The sequence below is a fragment of the Clupea harengus genome, chromosome 13 (genome assembly GCF_900700415.2).
Source record: "Clupea harengus chromosome 13, Ch_v2.0.2, whole genome shotgun sequence".
In the NCBI taxonomy this organism is placed as follows: domain Eukaryota; kingdom Metazoa; phylum Chordata; class Actinopteri; order Clupeiformes; family Clupeidae; genus Clupea; species Clupea harengus.
The window spans coordinates 1,900,494-1,919,585 of NC_045164.1; the positions used below are offsets into that span (position 1 = coordinate 1,900,494).

The 19,092-nt window shown below is 44.5% G+C and overlaps 2 protein-coding genes across 5 annotated transcripts in view; both read left to right on the forward strand.

The window, feature by feature from the left end:
- The window catches only part of LOC105902330 (striatin), a 36,373-nt gene extending 25,109 nt beyond the window's left edge, over positions 1 to 11,264 (forward strand). The window contains exons 6-18 of one of the 4 annotated variants that reach the window (XM_012829895.3): positions 2,013 to 2,148; positions 2,319 to 2,490; positions 3,629 to 3,736; positions 4,978 to 5,121; positions 5,671 to 5,807; positions 7,002 to 7,177; positions 7,471 to 7,521; positions 7,894 to 8,015; positions 8,322 to 8,489; positions 9,006 to 9,146; positions 9,653 to 9,754; positions 9,887 to 9,973; positions 10,502 to 11,264. In XM_012829895.3, coding sequence (XP_012685349.2) covers positions 2,013 to 2,148; positions 2,319 to 2,490; positions 3,629 to 3,736; positions 4,978 to 5,121; positions 5,671 to 5,807; positions 7,002 to 7,177; positions 7,471 to 7,521; positions 7,894 to 8,015; positions 8,322 to 8,489; positions 9,006 to 9,146; positions 9,653 to 9,754; positions 9,887 to 9,973; positions 10,502 to 10,671 — 1,714 coding nt within the window. In that variant the 3' untranslated portion in view covers positions 10,672 to 11,264. The remainder of the gene's footprint in view (positions 1 to 2,012; positions 2,149 to 2,318; positions 2,491 to 3,628; positions 3,737 to 4,977; positions 5,122 to 5,670; positions 5,808 to 7,001; positions 7,178 to 7,470; positions 7,522 to 7,893; positions 8,016 to 8,321; positions 8,490 to 9,005; positions 9,147 to 9,652; positions 9,755 to 9,886; positions 9,974 to 10,501) is intronic. The other 3 variants (XM_012829896.3, XM_042709655.1, XM_042709656.1) reach the window with 3 other exon arrangements.
- Positions 11,265 to 15,112: 3,848 nt separating this feature from the next.
- The window catches only part of LOC105902252 (inactive phospholipase D5-like), a 42,009-nt gene continuing 38,029 nt past the window's right edge, over positions 15,113 to 19,092 (forward strand). Inside the window, exon 1 of the mRNA XM_012829801.3 lies at positions 15,113 to 15,293. Within this exon, the coding sequence (XP_012685255.2) occupies positions 15,174 to 15,293 (120 nt within the window). The 5' untranslated portion in view covers positions 15,113 to 15,173. The remainder of the gene's footprint in view (positions 15,294 to 19,092) is intronic.

Below are 19,092 nucleotides of genomic sequence, written 5' to 3' on the forward strand. Positions count from 1 at the left end.
ATATAGGATAAATGTCTTAAGTGTCTTAAATAGGCCATCGTTTCTTTAGGTCCTGTATCATTCAGCATTCCCTCAGTGACATGTATCCGTTATGTTAGAATGCTCCTTGTTGTCACATGTGTACGTAAAGCAATGCGATGGATCAGCAGACTCACTTACGGTGCTAACCCTGACTGGAGTAGGGCGGTTGAGTCAGCGGCTCGATGTTTCGGAAGCGAGGATGCGGCAACTTTGGAATCGTGATTTAGGGAGGGTCGCTCTGCAGTAGCCAAGAGGCCATCAGGGCTGTTTATACACAGCTGATGTAGCCCACAAGGCACAGTGGAATCCAAATTGACTTGAACTCACCCAGAAACTGACGACTCTTGCTTGTTGCGTTGTTTTGTTTATGGTCGAGAGGGCAGAAGTGGCCTGTTGAGGATGCTTCATAATGAGGGTAAGGTTGTGAGGAACCTTGTTTGCCATGCAGGCTGTTGGGCGTTGTGCCAATCTCGGGCTTCTTTATTTAAAGCACTGCCATGGTGTCACGTGTGTTGTGTGACTGCCTTGCATTGCTTCACTTGTTTCTGCTGAGGGCCAGTAGTTTATGAGGACAAAGGGAAGGTTCCTGTGTTGCACGAGGTCACCGAATGATGTTTGAGTGAGTGACTGCCCACTGATCTGGACTAACTACAGATCAGGGTGAGTGTCTGAGTCAGACACGGACTCATCCTGGCCTCTGCTTATGTTGTGCCAAACATAAGAATGACTACACAAACACGAAAGTCTTTGCCATTTCCCTTTGGGAATCAATAAAGTACTCTATCTCTCATAGCCATACATGTTGTGAGGTGTTGTCCATCTGTGTGCGGTCGCTGTGCAGATGCTTTTTTTTGTAATTTACTACTTTGAATTAGAGTGACTTTATACTCCAGTAAGTAGAGATGTCTTCAGGGAATTAAATGTCACGCCTTAATGCCATGGTTTGTCACCTGAGGCCCTGGAGACTTGGTATGAAGTGTGCTTTATTGCTTCAGAAATACCCTTTCATTTGCCCCTTGGCCTGGCTGAGCCATCACTATAGACTGAGTGTAGACGGAAAACATGATCAAGGTCCATCTTGACCACATTTCCGGTCATGTTTCCACTGGACTTGACATAGCCTAACTAGCCTGCTTGAAAAGGAATGGAAAAGGCTGTTGTTTAATTTCCATTCAATAACTAGAAAATGCATTTCCTGAAGGAAATACCAGTGCATGAAATGCAAAAGTTAAGAAAGGAAGAAGAAAAGAAAGAAGATTGAAGAAAGGAAAGAAGAGTGGAAGAAGGAAAGAAGAGTGGAAGAAGGACAGAAAAAAAGGAAGAAGAGTGAAGGAAGGAAAGAGTGGAAGAAGGAAAGAAGAGTGAAAGGAAAGAAGACTGAACAAGAGTAGCTATGGATAAAGACAGTAAAGAGAGAGTGAAGAGGGAAAATACTGAAAGAAGGAGAGAAAAAAGGACTGAAAAAAAGTAGAGTATGGAAGGTGTCTCTTAATATATAACAGTTGAATAGAGAGGGACAGAGAGAAGAGGAGCCTTGGAACCTTGGCGCAGGTGTCACTGAAGCACAGGTGCAAGCCAGTTTAATGACCCTAAATGATGTCATAATGGCCCAATGTAAGTCAATGGGAAATTTTTTATTCGTTTTTCTTTAATATCTTAAAAAGTATTAAGTTCAGAAAAATACATAGCACAAGTGTCCTTTACAAGACCTACGCGCCAAAGTTTGAACGGAGTTTCTAAGTTAAGCGGTTCGAGCTGAATTAAGTGCAGAAGTCGGTACAAAGATTAATAAGAAGAAGTATAAGAAACGAAGGAATAACAATACAGGGCATTTCATGCGCTGTAATTAGGGCCAACCTTTGGAGTAAAGTATGCAATTTTGTGTACTTATAGGTTGTGAAGGGTCATGGCATGTCATTAAGGGTCCTTGAAAAGTCATGGAAAGGTTTTGAAATGTTGTCAATGAAGTCTGTACTCTGTCTGACCCGCAGGAAAGCCCAGCAGTCAGACTCTAATGCTGTGCTGGAGGCCTTCAAGTTCATTGAGAGCGCTGCTGCCGAATTGAGCGATGAGGACGACGATGAGGACAGCGATGGGAAGGACAGGACCATCATGGACTCGGGCACGGTGAGTGGTGGCACTTCCAGAAAGTTCCTGAAGGAACGCTCTTATGTTCTGTGTTGTGGTTTCTCTCTCTGTCACATGCATTCTGTCTCTCTCTCGCTCTCTGTCTCACACGCATTCTTGTCCCCCCCCACTTGTCCCGAGACTGACTCCTCTCCCCTTCCCCCCTACAGATTGTGAGGAAGAAGCCCTCCTCTTCCTCCTCACCGTCCATGTCCCCCTCCAAAGACACCGGCGAAGAAATGGACACCGAGGAGGCCCTGAAGGGTTTTGACTTTCTGTGCAGCCCAGACGAGATGGACACATCGCCCGACCTCAGGAGCTCGGGCGACGGCACAGACTGGGGTGAGGCGGAGGGGTCATAGAAGAGACGGGGTGGGTGGGGTGGGGGTTCTGTGTCACTGTTCCCCCTGCCAGAGATATTGTTTTCAGGCTTCAGAAAGTGGGAGTCGTGGAACATTGATGAAATGTCACCCATGATGAAAGCGCTGCCTTGTGTTGGCTCAAGATCACAAATTCATACAAAGGGGGCGAAAAAGTGGAGGGTCATTTGCATGCCAAAAGAACAGACTGTTGGGATATTGCCTTTGCCTGATATGCCATTGGGTAAGATAGCCCTTTGACAAGAAGAGAGATTCAATTGCACCACCCAAACGCATAGTATTTATAGCCGTCATAAGACAATGTTTTTAGTCAGTCGGACCATGTGGGATTGTCTGATTTTAATGCTTGGTAGAATGAATATAACTAATTTTTGCCTTTTTGCTTCAGTGACAGGTGATGGCTCATTATTCATGAAAAGCCCATCTGTGGTGACAGCCACCCTCCATGACCCCATGCTGTCTTGTTGTGTGGAGTTTTCATTTGGTTTATTGCTCTGTGTGCCCTTGTCCGAGTCCTCCGTGTTAAAACCTGTGATTCCACTCACTGTCATTCCTCTGTGTGTGTGTGTGTGTGTGTGTGTGTCCTTGATCCCGCCTGCCAGCTTCCAGTGAGTCAGCTTTACAAAGCTCGCAGCCCTCTAGATAAAAGCCCTGAAGCAGAATCTCAGAACTCGAGCCCCCACATCTTGAAGAGAGCAGAGTTAAACATTTGCGATACATTGTGAGAGCATTCAAGCAGTAATGGCATTATTATGATGTGGTACAGCGATAGCGGACAGAAATATACCCTATGCCATAACACAAAGTCCAGCAAGAGCCCAGATGTAAATTAAAGAAGTAAGAAACAGTTGTGTTGAGGAAAAGAAAAACAACAAAACTTGATGCCGGCTCATCATGCCAGGGGTCATAAGTGTGAGGAAGATGCTTCTCAGATTCCAGATTGTTCTGTAAAAGACAGAAATGCACAGATGAGGTATATTGCATCCTGAATAGCCCCTCTCTCTCTTTCGTTCTTTCTTTCTCTCTCTCTCTGTCTCTCTCTCTATATCTCTCTTTCTCTCTCTCTTTCTCTCTGGGCTCGCTGTCTCCCCCTTGTGTAGAGAAAGAGGATCACCCTATGGGGGAGGCCTGGGACGTGGACCAGGGCACGATAACCAAACTCAAGGAGCAGTACAGAAAAGAGCGCAAGGGCAAAAAGGGGGGAAAGAGTAAGTTGTGCCCTAGGGTGTCGGATGCGCCTCTCCTCTCTCTTTTCTTTTCTCTATCTCTCTCTCTCTCTCTCTCTCTGTAGAGATTTATAAACAAATACAAAGAAGCACAGTATAGCACAAGACTTTCCTCTCTCCTTCCGTTCTTCACCTCTCTCCCACCCCCTTTATGCTGTCTATCCCCAGAGCCGTGGGTGTGCTTGTTTGTGCGCACCATTTGACCTTTCTGTCCTGTTTTTCCGTTCCATTAGCTGTCCTTCATATCCCATTGTAAGACCCTTATCTGTGTGTGCGTGCGTGCGTGTGTGTGTGTGTGTGTGTGTGTGTGTCTGTCTGTCTGTCTATCTATTTCCAGGCATCTGTTGTTCACTCCTTTCACCTAGGCTGCTTCTGACCTAGCGTGGCTATTTTCAGCTTTTTGTTACATAACTTTCTTCTCACTTGCTTTCTCTGCATTCCTGCCAAACTCTGTCTTAACTTTGACAAACTTAAGATGCTCTCCCCCTCACATGTCCTATGGTTCCGTATTCTCTCTCCACATGGGTGGTTCAGGGGGAGTCTGGACTGGTCCATCCTAAGATATGGTGTCCAGTTCTGCCTCTTCTGTTTTAAAAAGCAGTGACTAGTCTTTGGACATTCTGATCCAAGAGACAGAAAATTGCATCTCTCCATCTCAGTTTTTCTTTCCCTTTCCTTTCTGCAGCCTCTTCCTTATTTTGGGCTTTTGATATGCAGTTGGGCTGAGTGAATGCATCTCACTGAGCACCTATTTCCCCAGCCCTCTTAACCTACTCCTATCTGTCTCTCTGCCTCGTTCCTCTGAAATACGATTCTCACCTCAGATTGCCACTCACTCATTCGCATCATTCTACTCTTATTTGCACTTATGTTCGCAGAGCTTTCTTTCTCTCTTTCTCACTCTCATCCCGTTGATTTCTCTCTGCTCTGGTGAGGCTGATGGGAACTGGCTGTCTCTCTCTCTCTCTCTCTCTCTCTCTCTCTCTCTCTCTCTTTCTTTCTTTCTTTCTTTCTTTCTTTCTTTCTTTCTTTCTTTCTCCCTCCCAACCGCCCCACCCACGTCCCACTCTCTTTCTCTCTCACACTCTCACCCCGTTGATTTTTCTCTGCTCTGGTTATGCTGATGGGACCTAGCTGTGTCCTGCTCTCTCTGTAGGGCAGGTTATGTCTCCATCATGTGTGTGTTGTGTTGTCAATGCTGAGTGCCTGTCCTGTCGTCTCAGGGCCCAACCGCTCTAAGCTGCAGGACATGCTGGCCAACCTACGGGACTCCGAGGACACGTCCCCCCTCCAGCCCCCTGTCACCCCGCCCTCCAGGCCCAGCGTGCCACGGCTCAACGAACACGACAACAGCCGCCCAGACGAAGGTAACGTCCAGCCTGAACTCCCAGAGCACCACCCCCCCACCCCATCCCAATAATGAGACACCCCACGGTTAGGTGCTCTCTACTGAGGGCAAGTAAGTCTGTAGGCTCTCATTTCAACCAAAAACCATGATTAGTTGAGGGAAAATGGGTGTCTAGTTCCAGACACATGAGTACCTCACTGCCCACATCTGAATTAGGGGAACATAGATTTTCTCATTTGAATATTTGTGTTTTGTATGATTTTTTTTAAATTTTGAGTTGATCAGCTTTGCACCATATCCACTGAGGTTTTACGCTGATATTCTCTGTGAAGTGGGTCACCTTTCTACCAGTAAAGTGTCCCCAACTCCTTCTCTCCTATTGAAATGCTGTTATCTGAAGGCCAATTATTTGGTCCTTGTACACATACAGAAACACATGTGCGCACACACACACACACACACACACACACACACACACACACACACACACACACACACACACACACACACACACAGTTCAGTCTATTCTGTCTCTTTTGAACCCTTTCTCCTGGCTCTGTTCCCACAGTGGAGTCTCTGACCTTCCCCCCCACCTCAGGGAAGTCCTTCATCATGGGGGCGGAAGAGACCATGGAGAGTGAGATGGGCTTAGGGGAGCTGGCTGGACTCACCGTGGCCAACGAGGCCGACAACCTCACCTACGACGTGAGTACACACCTGCGCTCGGGGTGGCCAGAGGTCTGAGAGGAGGAGCAGCAGACTGGACTCTACACTGACACTCGGGACGGTCTTAGAGGAGGTTGCTGATGTTAACCACAGTGGCTACAGTATAGAAGGGCTCTTTATTTGTTATACAGGTTTCTCTCTCTGTGTGTGTGTGTGTGTGTGTGTGTGTGTGTGTGTGTGTGTGTGTGTGTGTGTGTGTGTGTGTGTGTGTGTGTGTGAAAAAAGATTTGTTGACTTAATTCTAAAGACTTTGATCATTTATTGTGTTAATATTACATTTATTCTTAGAAACTGTTCAATTATATATATTTTTCCAAAAGAGGCCCTCTGGCGAAAGGCTGATTTTAATTTCTCATCTACTGCTAATTAAAGGAAATGGCTCCTTAATTAAATCCAAATGAAGTGCAGAGATTTAAGCCTTCAACGAGGCTAGCTGCTCTCAGCCCTCAGCTGCGTCCAGTGCACTGGATTGGACATTGAACATGATGACGGCAATACTTTTTAATTCTATAACTTCTAATTGTAATCTTGTGCTTAAGAGACTGCGATTACTCCGCAATCAGCACTGAGCATCAGATGCCGAGGCAATAATCCAGAAATCAGTTGCGTTGCCAGAAATCAATGGCTTCCCCTTGTTGCAAGCTGGCCAGATTTAAATGAGGCTAATTAACTTGCATTAAGCACAGTGGCAACCAAGCAGGTCACAAGATCTGCAGAAAGACTCATTTAGAGCAGGATGCGCTTGGTCATTAGCTTCCCATTAGGCTCGAGTCTCTCCCTATTCCAGTAGAGTGTGTCTGTAGGATTTGTTTTGGTTTGAACTGTGGGAGGACGAGTTGCTCGTGGTGATTGGTTTGGTTCATTAGCTTGAAGCGCTCTTAAACGAGCAGTGTGATGGTGAGCAAAGATCATTATGCACAGCCCATTACAGGAATATTTCAGACGATGAAACTGTTTAGTGCGTGTGGAGTACACATGCTGCTGCCACTGGGAGTTAATGCAGAATCATTTCCTTTCCGGAGCCAAAGAAAATAAACCAGACTACACTGTACTGGACTGTGCACCAAGCCAAGCCACTGTGTTTAGCTGTCTTCCCAAACATACGAACCGGTGTTACCTGAGATGAGTTGTTTTGAATGAGTGAAAAAAAATGAGTGTCTCCCCCCCATATAGATGGCCAACAATAAAGATGCCTTGCGGAAGACATGGAACCCCAAGTTCACCCTGCGCAGCCACTTTGACGCGATCAGAGGGCTGGCCTTCCATCCTGTAGAACCGGTTCTGGTCACTGCGTCTGAGGACCACACGCTCAAGATGTGGAACCTACAGAAAACGGCACCCGTCAAGAAGTAAGTTCTGTTCACAAGAACCACACAAGCCTACACTGAGAAACCCCCACGCACCTTAATATTAACGTGTGTGTATGTCTTGTTGTCGTCCTGAAGACGGGAACAATTATTTTAACGTGTGTGTGTATGTCTTGTTGTTGTTGTTGTTATTGTCATTGTCATTAAAACATACACAATAAACATAATTTAAAATATGTATTTCTTAAATCCTTGTGTCTTCGATGTGAATGGGGTTGGGTTTGGGAGGTGTGTCTGTCTCTGAGGAGTAATCTGACCTCTGACCTCTCTCCCAGCAGGAGTGCCTCTTTGGATGTGGAGCCCATCTACACGTTCAGGGCCCATCGGTATGTGTTCTGTACACGCTCCTTGGCCAAATATTACAGAATCAAGGTTGCACTAACCTCTAAAGATGGCCTGCTATTTGGTGTAAGAATGTATGGATTTGAGATGCTGAGCATTTCAGTAACGAATAACATGTTAGTTCCATATTCCTGCAAATTGCTCTAGGAGGAGAATCTAGGAGTTCTGTTCTATAATCTGCTCATTAATCTGTCCAGGTGTATCAGTGTATGTGTGTGCATGTATTTTCTCCTCCTGTGTGTGTGTGTGTGTGTGTGTGTGTGTGTGTGTGTGTGTGTGTGTGTGTGTGTGTGTGTGTGTGTGTGTGTGTGTGTGTGACCCTAATGACTTAAGTGGTGTGTGCTGTCTCACTGCAGGGGTGCGGTTCTGTGTGTAGTGATGAGTAGTACAGGAGACCAGTGTTTCAGTGGAGGACTGGACAGCACCATCCAGAGCTGGACCACCCCCAGCCCCACCATCGACCCCTACGACTCATATGGTACTGCCCATTAACATCAAGCATTTCCTGCTATTTCTGCTGGTCTTTTTGCCTCTATCCCATATAACAAAGACAACGTTTTTTTTTTATTTGTTTTCACACAAGTACAGCTGCTTTTAATGTAAAATGATTCTCGTCGCAAAATAGAAAAATGCTTCACAGATTTTACCTATACATAGAATATTGATAATGTACATTCTAACATATCTCCATAAATGGATGCATGATTTACACATATAAGATGTTGGCTTTGCTGGAAGGTGGCCATTTAAAGTAAATGTGCGTGTGATGTGTGTGTTGTCATAGAGCCCTCAGTCCTGCGGGGAGCACTGTGTGGCCACACAGACGCGGTGTGGGGACTGGTGTACAGCAGTGCTCACCAGCGCCTCCTCTCCTGCTCGGCCGACGGCACAGTGAGACTCTGGAACGCCACGAACATCGCCCCGTCCCTGGCCGTCTTCAACGAGAACAAGGGTGAGCGAGGAGTGTTACCTCAGACATTCAGACACTTGTTAACGTCCTGAAAAAGGGGAGTATGCTTATTTAAGTCAGAACAGGGCGTTAGACCAGTCTTACTTTCTTTATATTCTATATGTCGAGTTTCCTTCAGCACTAACATTGGTCAGTTGTTTAGTTTAAACATTTTCTATTCTAAGAAATTCTCTTTTTTTTCAGTTTTAATTTAATGTTTAATGTGAGTATTATCTCAGAAACATGCTATTTAATGTGCCGAAAAAAGGACACATGCTCATTTATACCAGAACAGGACTCTAAACCTTACTTAAACTCTTACTGTCTTTGCATTCTGTACTTCTTGTGTCTAACAGCACAAACATTTATTGTTCAGATGTAAAATATGTTGTGAAAGGTTTAAGTTTTTGTTTATTTCGACTCGCCTCTCTCAAAATGGCTGTCCTCTTGTGTTAGTAACTCGCCTCTCCCAAGATGGCCATTTTCATGTACATGATGATCTTTTTTTTTTTTTGTCAGAGCTGGGCATCCCGTCCTCAGTGGACCTGGTCTGCAGTGACCCAGCCCACATGGTCACCTCCTTCAGCAATGGCAGACTGGGCCTCTTCAACATGGAGACCCGGCAGCTGGTCCTCAACCTGGAGTCTACAGTGGAGCCAGGTAGGCTCACTCAACCCAGCCACTGCAGTCGGCGGATCAGCCCACATAACAGATTACCTGTCTAATTAAAGCTGCAGCAGTGCAGATAGGATTGTGTTTGTTCATAGTGTTGTTTGTTGTTGGAAAAGAGAGACGGTGGACCTGTGTCTGTGGATATGACCATGAAGGAGATTGCCTGTTAGTGTAAAAGAATCATAGCTGCACAAGCTACCAGGACAGTGTAGTTCACAGCAGGGGTACGGTGCGTTGGACTATGTGAGTTCTCCAACATTTACATCACTACTGGCAGATCTGTGTTAATATCCAATCATTTTGAATCACATGATTGGCCACAGGTTTGGACAATTGTTGCCATAGGTTACCCATAGAATTGCACTGATAATGAAAGACACATTTTCTTTTCTGAGTAGAAAATTAGGTTCTTTTCCCCCTTTTATTTATGTTGTTAGAAAATAACATAAGAGTGAGTGATTTACAGGTCGACTGTGTCTTTAAATGCCCCACAGGTTCTCTCTGTCAGATCAACAAAGTGCTGAGTCACCCTACCCTGCCCATCACCATCACGGCCCAGGAGGACCGCCACATCAAGTTCTACGACAACAACACGGGTACCACCCCCCTGCTCTCCCTACCCTGCCAGGCTGCTTCTCAGAACAGCCACAGACGTTTTGCAGACGTGTCCCATTAAAAGCCTATCATGTCGATTATATTTGTTGTGCTTCATCTTCTTGTCCCCACAGGAAAAGTGATTCACGCCATGGTGGCCCATTTAGATGCAGTCACGAGTCTAGCTGTTGATCCAAATGGACTGTATCTGATGTCGGGGAGTAAGTGCCAAGCCATTCAAAATGATTTGCCTCTGGAGAATTCTGTCATTGTTATGGCCCTCAAGGTCAGAGTGGGGCGGCAAAATGGATTACGGAATTGAACCAAATCTCCTGTATCATTTGGCATTTCCCTGTATGAACAGCAGGGGGCACTAGTAGCACCTGAGGAGCTGTAGCACTGTGGAGAGCCAGTGTCCACTGATGCATGTTATACACATCTCTTCCTAGAGAAGGGATTACATGTTAAGTGTTCGTGCAGTCTTAGAGTGCCCAGTTATCTAATTCCCTCCAACTTGTTGATTCACTCTTCAAAAATTACAAAAAGGCTTTTTTGAAGTAAATATTGCCAATAAATGTCTATCACACAACTTTATTGTAAAAATGAGGGCCAAGCATATGCTTATTCATTCACATGCAAAAAGTCCCGCATGGAAATTAAGTCCTTTCACCTGACTATGCTGTGGCAAGGAAAGCTTTCATTGTTTAGCTTTTGTTGATTGTTTATATTTCGTCTGGTTCCTCTCGCAGGCCACGACTGCTCCATCCGTCTGTGGAATCTGGGCGACAAGACCTGCATCCAGGAGTTCACCGCCCACCGCAAGAAGTTCCAGGAGTCCATCCACGACGTGGCGTTCCACCCCACCAAATGCTTCATCGCCAGTGCCGGGGCAGACGCACTCGCCAAGGTCTTCGTATGACCTGGGCCCGCCTCCACCTCCGCCTCGTTGAGCCTGGCCCCAAAAGCAAAGCCTCCTCAGGACACACGCCTAGAGTGGGGGGGGGGTCAGGTTGGGTATGGTGGGGGGGCAGAGCCATGGCCCCTCCCATACCTCTCTGTGCCCCTTTCTTAGTATTGTTTCTTTCTCTTGTCATTGTTTCTCAAATGTCTGGCCTTCTCACTGGACTCTGCAGACCAGCTGATAGTCCAGACAGACACTGTGGCAGAGCTGGGACTTAACTGGGAAGTCAGAGACGAGACGAGAGGAGAGGAGTGGAGATGGAAAAAGGGGAGCGGCCAGGACATGGGGATGGGGGGTGGGGGGGGGTGAAAAGCTGGCTGGCACCTAAAGCCTGCATCCCCTCTGTTCCCCCCGTACACATACAGACAGACACACACACACACACACACTCGTCTGTGAGCCTCCAGCACACAGTGCTTGACGACCACCTGCAGCAGCAGCAGACATGAGGTCCCTGTGGCGGGCAGGAAATCCTCCTGGAAATACGAGGGATCGATTGGTTGGGTCTAGCTGGTCGATTAGACCGAACCGTACAGCCACCAAACCCTGATGACTCCATAACAACCGAACAAATGAACCGAACTGAACTTTTTTTTTCACTTTCTTTTTTTGTTGTTTCGTTTAGTTTTCTTTCATCAAGGCGGGTCTGCAACGTGTGAATTGACAGGCTGCCCCAACTGCCATCATGGAAGCTCTCTGCTTCTCTTGGCTTCCTTTGCTTTTAAAACAGTGATTGACAAATGTGCCTTTGCTGCAAAAAGGTCTTGAAATGTTCTTTTATCAAGCATTTTTGATGGGGGTTGTCCACAAATAGTGGATCACAGTGGTCTTTATTTTAATTTCATTGGATGTAAAATTAAAAATACTTATAATAAACAAATATATAAATATAAATATATATAAATATATATATTCAGTCTTAAACCTTAAATTTCAGTCAGAATTTTGAGTGCTCTTTTTGATACTTTGTGGAAGTGTGTGTTATATGCAGTGATTTAGCAATGCTGGCAGTTTTAGAGATACTGTACCTTAAAGTAAACATTTCCTGTTGTCCAAAAAATTACTGGCTTAGATTTGAAACCTTCAAATAAAAGAGGTCTTCAACTGCAAACTGGCACAGTAGCATCTCAACCCATTCCTTGATAAAGAAATGTCAGTCATTAGTGGCTGTCCTAAAACTGAGGATCAGCTAGCATCTGCAGCTAGCATATCTGATCTCTAGAGAGCAGTATGTAATGTTATTAACAGGTAGTTATTAACATAGTTCAAATGTCAAAACGAAAGTGATCTCAGCATATACCTCTGGAAAATCGGTTTTGAATAAGTATGAAGACTAAAAACGAATTCACTTTTGACGATTTTATTAACATCTGTTCTCAATGCTTGATCACTTACAGAAGCAAAACAAAGTAAAATGTTCATTTTCCAGTTAGACTTCATTACACTTAGTGGCAGTAATAGGCTTTCACTTTCAAGGTCATTTATGTGCCGTATTATATTATCAGGCTAATTACTACAGCATAATTATTATCTGAAGAATCCCCCATCATACAGAGCTGTGTGCATTGCTCGCCACTGGCCATGTTGGTCAGCTGTGGAAATGTATGCCGCTTCCAGTTATTTAATGGGGCCAGACCTGTCTGTGAACTCATGACTGGGCAGAATGCCTTTGATTTGTTTTGACGAGGCGAAAGGTAATCGAACGCAATCACTTATAATGAGATGCAGGGCCATGTATTGTCAGGCCCTGGTCGAGAAATGAATGGTTCAGACACTTCCAGTGACTCAACTATTCAGCGTAATGGAAAGGAAAGACTATGGGTCTGAGGTCTCCCTTGATGAGCAGTGCTTGGTGGTGTAACAGGAGTTCACAACAGGACCTCGGTTTTTAGGAATCTTACATACATTTTCACACCTTTTTCTTTCCATGAAAATAGCTGTAGGCACTGACATGGCATTAAGCCTAATGTAATTACCTACCATCCCGTGAGAGACAGGGTTAAATGGAGAATCCTCCCCACCCAACGCATTTCGTACTTTACACAATGGTTGTAACCTCTCGCCTAGGCACATAATGCAAAGGCTCGTAATAGATGCAGATGCATACAGCTGAAATCAAGTCATGTAGAAACATATTTTTGTTCACTTGTGAGCAATAGTTAATTTCCCTCATTAATGTTTCTCTAAGCTGCATTCCCTTGTTGATTGTGTATAGCACCCTGTCAATTAACCTTCCTGAATTCAGAGTCCGGTTAAGCGAGGAAGATTATGGGACGGTGTGCGACAGGATTAATTAAAGTCAAATGAAGGAGACACTGGATGCTCTATAAAAGCTTCAGCGCCTGGATGACTGACATGTCAGACGGAGGATATGGAGGTAAGTGCAGACTGCTGTAGCTTTATGTGATGCAGGTTGGGAAGATTGCTTTTGACAGTGGAGCTTTTCATATGGACTCACCTTGAATGCATATGATGGGGGAATCTTATTCAGACCATTGTGATGGTGTATACAGAGCATGTCATTATTTTGGGACAATGAGCTTTGGGATTCTGTGGGACAAATGAACTCACTGGGGTAAGCCTGAAATGTGAGTCAAATCTGCTTGCAAAACATTTTACAAAACGTGCCTCCTAAAATGTGGGGATGCGGGGACATTTTTTTCACAGTAAAATTGTTTAACGGATGTATAAGAACATTCATTGGAGAGAATAATAATTTAATTTAATAATAAAGTGTTGAAGGCTTACTATGAAACTTTAAGTTTGTTACACTGAAAAGGGACCATGCCAAAGGTGTTGTTTTACTTGCTGAGCCAGGAGAATTGGCTGTTTGACTTCATGTCTTGTCATTGTCAGCGACTGCATTTACTCAGGAGATTAGGAAATGGCTGCTTCTCCAATGGATGGCAGCCTGAGGAGATGTCTACATCAGTGGTGTGGAGGGGAGGGGTTTAATCCCTACTTTACATAATAACCAACAAACACAAGTGTACATGTATTGAGTGGAGTATATTCTACTTAAGTTACAGTTTGGAAATACATGCTCAGCTTGGTATGTGGTAGGCATATTCAGGTAGGTAATACTATCAGGTGACACAATCGTGCTGTTTATGGCATTAAGGTGCATCAGCCTATTACACAGTGATTTGTATGTCATTTTAATATAATATATGTTGTCTATTGCTGAAGCTCAGTAGAAGTTCCTTAAAATTCTGGTTGCATTCCTTCTGGGTTAGTCTGCAGAGATGTACCCACTCTATGCCGGGTAGTTTGTTGGCTGTCTGGAGTTGGGAGTCGAGCACTTTGTATTCTGTTGTCTGCCGATCCTCTTGATAGTATAACCCCCCCCCCACCCCACCCCCTCTCTTCAGTGAAGGATGTGATCAGAATGAAATTTCATGAGAAGCCATTTACAGGGTCGTTTGTTGGATATGGGCCACATTGAGAAAACTCCAGTATTCTCTCTCTCTATGAATGAAACTAAAATGAGCACTGCTAAATTTACATCTGTCAGGACCGATAGATCGCTGATCAATCATGGCTGTCCTATGGGAAGGGCTTCCCTGCGAATAAGTACCCGTTTATAGTGTTTAGCCTGTTGATCCCGGTTAATGCTCTCCAAACTGACCCCAATGTTGAGGTTCTAATCCCAATGCTAGCTTCTAGTAATATTAGAAGTTATTGAGTTGATTTAATTCCTCAGAACAGTGGCATGATATGGATTTTCTAGGCATCCAGCAATAGCAATTGGAGATTGTTTTCACATCTCTCCAAAAGGGTACAGTGAATAGCAAAGAGTGTGAGAACCAGTGAGGACGACCTATCGATCCTCTGACTTTTGCAGTGTGGTGTCCTTTGCACATCATGACAGAACTCCCCCACCCCCAACTTGGCTTGGCTGTAATGCATCTGGCCCTGCTCGTAATGCCACAGGCTGGAATATGGCTCTTATGTCATTTGGTCTGTGGTTTATGCGTGTAGGGGCATGAGGTGAGTGGAGTGGAAGAGGCTGCAGTCTCTTACTGCACCACTCTGCTGCGTGTGTGTGTGTGTGTGTGTGTCTGGGAGGACCCCTCCCCTTCCCGTTTCCTCTCGCAGGGATACCCCCGCCTGTGCTGTCTGAAGGGGAGAGAGAGAAAGAGAGAGAGACACAGCTCCAGCTGGCTCCAGCCACACTGCTGACTCCATCGGTGTGAGTGAGTGAGCGACCAAGTGTGTGTGTGTGTGTGTGTGTGTGTGTGTATCTTTTCTCGGGCAGCCCAAAGAGGGCAGGAGGTGGGTGTGTGTATGATGAGGAGGGACGCAGTGGGGTGCTGCAGCAGCACACACTGACACACACACACACACACACACACACACACACACATGGGCTCCTGTCGAGGGACCAGCAGTAGCTTTGCGGCCGAGCGCAGGGGTCCTCTTCGTCCTCCTCATCCTCCTCCTCAGCCAGAGTCCAAAGCATGGAGACCCGGCTGGCAGCACCCCCTCTGGCCCCAGCAGGAGCCTTGGTCTTCAGCGCGGTCCAGCAGCAGGACTACACAGCCAGCGTGTGGCTCAGCAAGAGGGATAAGCTCGAGCACGTAAGCACCTCGCCTCGACTCGTCTCGTCTCTGATCTGATGTGGGGTCAGTGGGTTTGTTCTGGCAGCAGGGGGTTGGGGTTTGCTCTTTGGGAGAGGGAGACGGCGTCACTAAGTGGTTATGAGATACAGATTGCTTGAGATCTTCGATGCTGTGTGTGTGTGTGTGAGTGTGTGTGTGTGTGTGTGTGTGTGTGTGTGAGAGGTGGGGAGCATCTGTTGACGGCATGATTTAGTGTCTCGTCTTCTATTTTTTTTAAAGGCTGAATAGAACACCTTGGTAAGGTTTTTAAACCACAAAGGGTGAGGGAGGCTTACCTGAATATTTCATAAAAAGAACTCTAAATAGATAGTCCCATCTACAGACCTCTCATAGCTTAGCGCTCTGACACGAATTTCTCTACATTAATAACAAAGAATGGAGAAAAGTCTGCCGAATACAGTCATAGTTCCTACCTCCTGCTCTATCAGTTCCAGGATGTAGTTGGAAAACGCTTTCCCAAAAACCAATTTCATGGTTTGATGGTGCTCTTCTCCTCCTTGAATTGGCAAAGGCAACAGTGAGGGATGATGCAGCTGTTTATCTGCCACTTAAGACACTTCATTTCTTCTCTTGTTGAATTGCCTTGAGCACGGCGAGCGGCACGAATGTTCCCATTAATAGGCATCAAACTGAGGCATCAGATAATGCCAGTGTTTGCAGAAGCTTAGGGAGGGAGGCACAAACAAAACAAGTGGATCATCAAATGTTTTGTGTGGGACCGATTTCGTAAACAGCAGCTTGGTATGCATCAGGTAGAGCAAAGTGGGATGGAGCACGTAGCTTGGGTACAAACAGCACAGATTTCTTTTGTCATGAAGATTTCCCTAGGCTGAGAACGTTAACCTCTTCTTAACCTCCTCCTCTTTTTAAAGTGTATCTACGTGTGGCACCATATAGATTATCCACACCTTTCAGCTGTAAATAATTTAGAGAGCCAATTAGATAGATTAGTTTCCTCTCTCAAGTAGCCACACTGATGATTCAGCATCTCAGCAGTGACAGTGAGTATATTGGGCTCGTCTTGCCTGAAATTGAACAAATGCCGTGCACTTAGCCATACCTTACCTGTTACATAGAATCCAGAATCCTCAATTGTCTGAGAATCTCGAATGGTCCGGTTGAACGTTAACATAGACTGTGGTAATCATATGTAATTATTAGATATTTATGTGGCCAGCAGGATATATTTATACTTTTCCATACAGCTATTATGTTGCAGTGCTCAGCTGACTTTCCCACTGTGTGCAGTTTTCTTCCTTCGTGTGTTAGAAAGTAATGGGAGTTCTGTGCAGCTACACTGTGCTTCATGGATAAGATCTCAATAAAACTCTACTCTAAATGTACACTTGTTTTCACAAGCCTGCTTGGCTTCCAATGTACTTGTCTCAAAGATACTTACAGGACTCCTTGGTTTGTCTCAGGGGTTGGCAGTTGAACAGTACCAAAGACTGTCCATAAAATCGTGTGCACTGCAGACTAGACTAACCAATACTGTTTTGGGTAGATTTTTAAATGCCAGAAGTGAAGGTGGCAGAGGTGTCCTAAAATTGATTTTCATTGTAATAAATTAAATATTTATATAATAATTAAATTATATAAATAATTTTGAAGATGAAAAGAAACATGGAGGTGGGGCACAATAACTAAGGAAATCTGCTTCAATTGACTTTGATGTTTTCAAAGTTTGACCTTTTGGATTAAATACTTAAGATGACCAGTTCCAAAAGAAGTTACACCATGAAAGTCAAATCCCCCCCAAGGGTATTTCTAAGGACTCCTGCACAGAGCCTGCAGCATTTTGTTGGCGACTCCTGCCAAGAAGGCACTCACGCTTAGCTCAAAGTCAATGGGATCCAGGCTGGCAGCCGCACTAACTCAATGATGCCATTGCAGGTATTAAATGAAAAGCAGGGTAGAAACACAAGCCCATATCTGTGGTTTTTACGTACTTTCACCAACAGCCACATGAACAGTATTATATCACTACATTAAATCTACACATATATTAGATGCATATTTCTATACACGGATAATGATAATGATTAGTAAATGGATAAGACAATTTACAATAAACCTTGCTTCAAGTGGGTCCACTAGAGTTCCATGTTCTGCTAACTGTGGTTACAGTGACTGAGTGGGCAAAACCTTGATTTAATGTTAGACGTAACACTCAATTAACTAATTGGTATTGTGGCAATTATATGAAAAATATTCTCTAATCACATCTTCTCAAAACCAGTTGACATAAGACTGCTTAGCTTCTGAAACGATCTTTAATAAAATCTCACTAACGGCTATCAGGGACTACTGTTCAGTCCTGAGATAGCAGTGAGAGCTGTATTGGTTTTTCATTTTAGAATGTGGGTGGTAATCAGGCTAGCATAGATGCTATTAATCAGACTTGTCAGGGGCAAACCGAACACCACTTAAAGGGAAACTGCACATAAACGTATGAAATGGACCGCCATTTTAGAGTACTATTTTCACTTGTGCAGTTGAGTGAAAGGTTTGAAAGGAAGACACATCTCCTAATTTCGAAGGAGCTTTTAGAAAGAGAAAATAAGGACTACAAAGCTGTCCTCAACAGAGGTAATCCTTTTCAAGTGCACTAATAGTAGAGAGTTTATTACATGGCCAGTGCCTGTGCTAATAATTAGCTATAACTATAACTCAGTTGTGAACCTGTTGCTGTTACGGTTATCTATTTCTTATCTAAAACTGTTCGCCACCTAGAGATTGAGACAGAAGGGGGCGGTGTTGGCAGACTTTACAGACTTCATAGAGTGAGCCTTGCTAGTATTGCAACATGCTTCTCAAACAAAATCTCAGCTGTGTCATGTGTAATCCACCACAGCTACTCTAATTAAGGCACTGCACCCTACCAAGACTGCCATATACGACAAAGAACCAATTTCACAGTTTACCCAAAACCTAATTAAAGCCAGAGTCTAGTGTGTCAGCACAATGTTAACTCGGTGGGAAGGTTTGCAGCTTGGCCAGCCAGCCTGCTGACTGCATAATCAATCGTCTACATTACCATGCGATTAAAATGCATGCGCACATTCCAGTGCTGACGAGACAATATTTGGTGGCCCAAAGCACTGTGCTTCTGTTTTCTCTGAACAGAGGCATTTTCTCAGGTCATTCATTTATCATTTATTTATTTTTTGTGTTGTGTTGAAGAGCATGTCTTTTGACAGTGGACTATGAGTAGCCTATGCCTAAGGAAATCAGTGCAATGTACAAGGGGAAATTATGTTAAATAATTTACTTTCACACATAATTAAGCATACATTCCCATTTTAATGAGACATCCACTTTATTCAGTGGTCGATAAGGGGCTTTGTTGTTGCCAAAGAGTATTTAAAATGATTTCCTCATACGGTGTAATGTTTAATTATCATGAAATCATCTACTGTAGAAAGACCTGTGTCTGTAAACCTTTCTTTCTTTACACTGAGTGCCTATGCAGTGCTGCCCACTTCATGTGTGGATAGTCACAACTCTAACACGTTTCCTAAGAATCCTAATCTAATCTGATCCTATGAAAACTATGTGGGATAAAGCACACAGGGTTGGAATCTGCCTTTAAGTTCGGAAGAACTGCCATTATTCCTTATAGACACTTTAATGTGTTATATCATATTGTAGCATCCTTTGCCGTTACTGTATGAAAGCTCTATAGCACTCATATTCGAATTCAAGGTCAGTGGGTTCCCTATAGGTTTCAGCTGTGCCGTACTGTGCTGCATGGAAA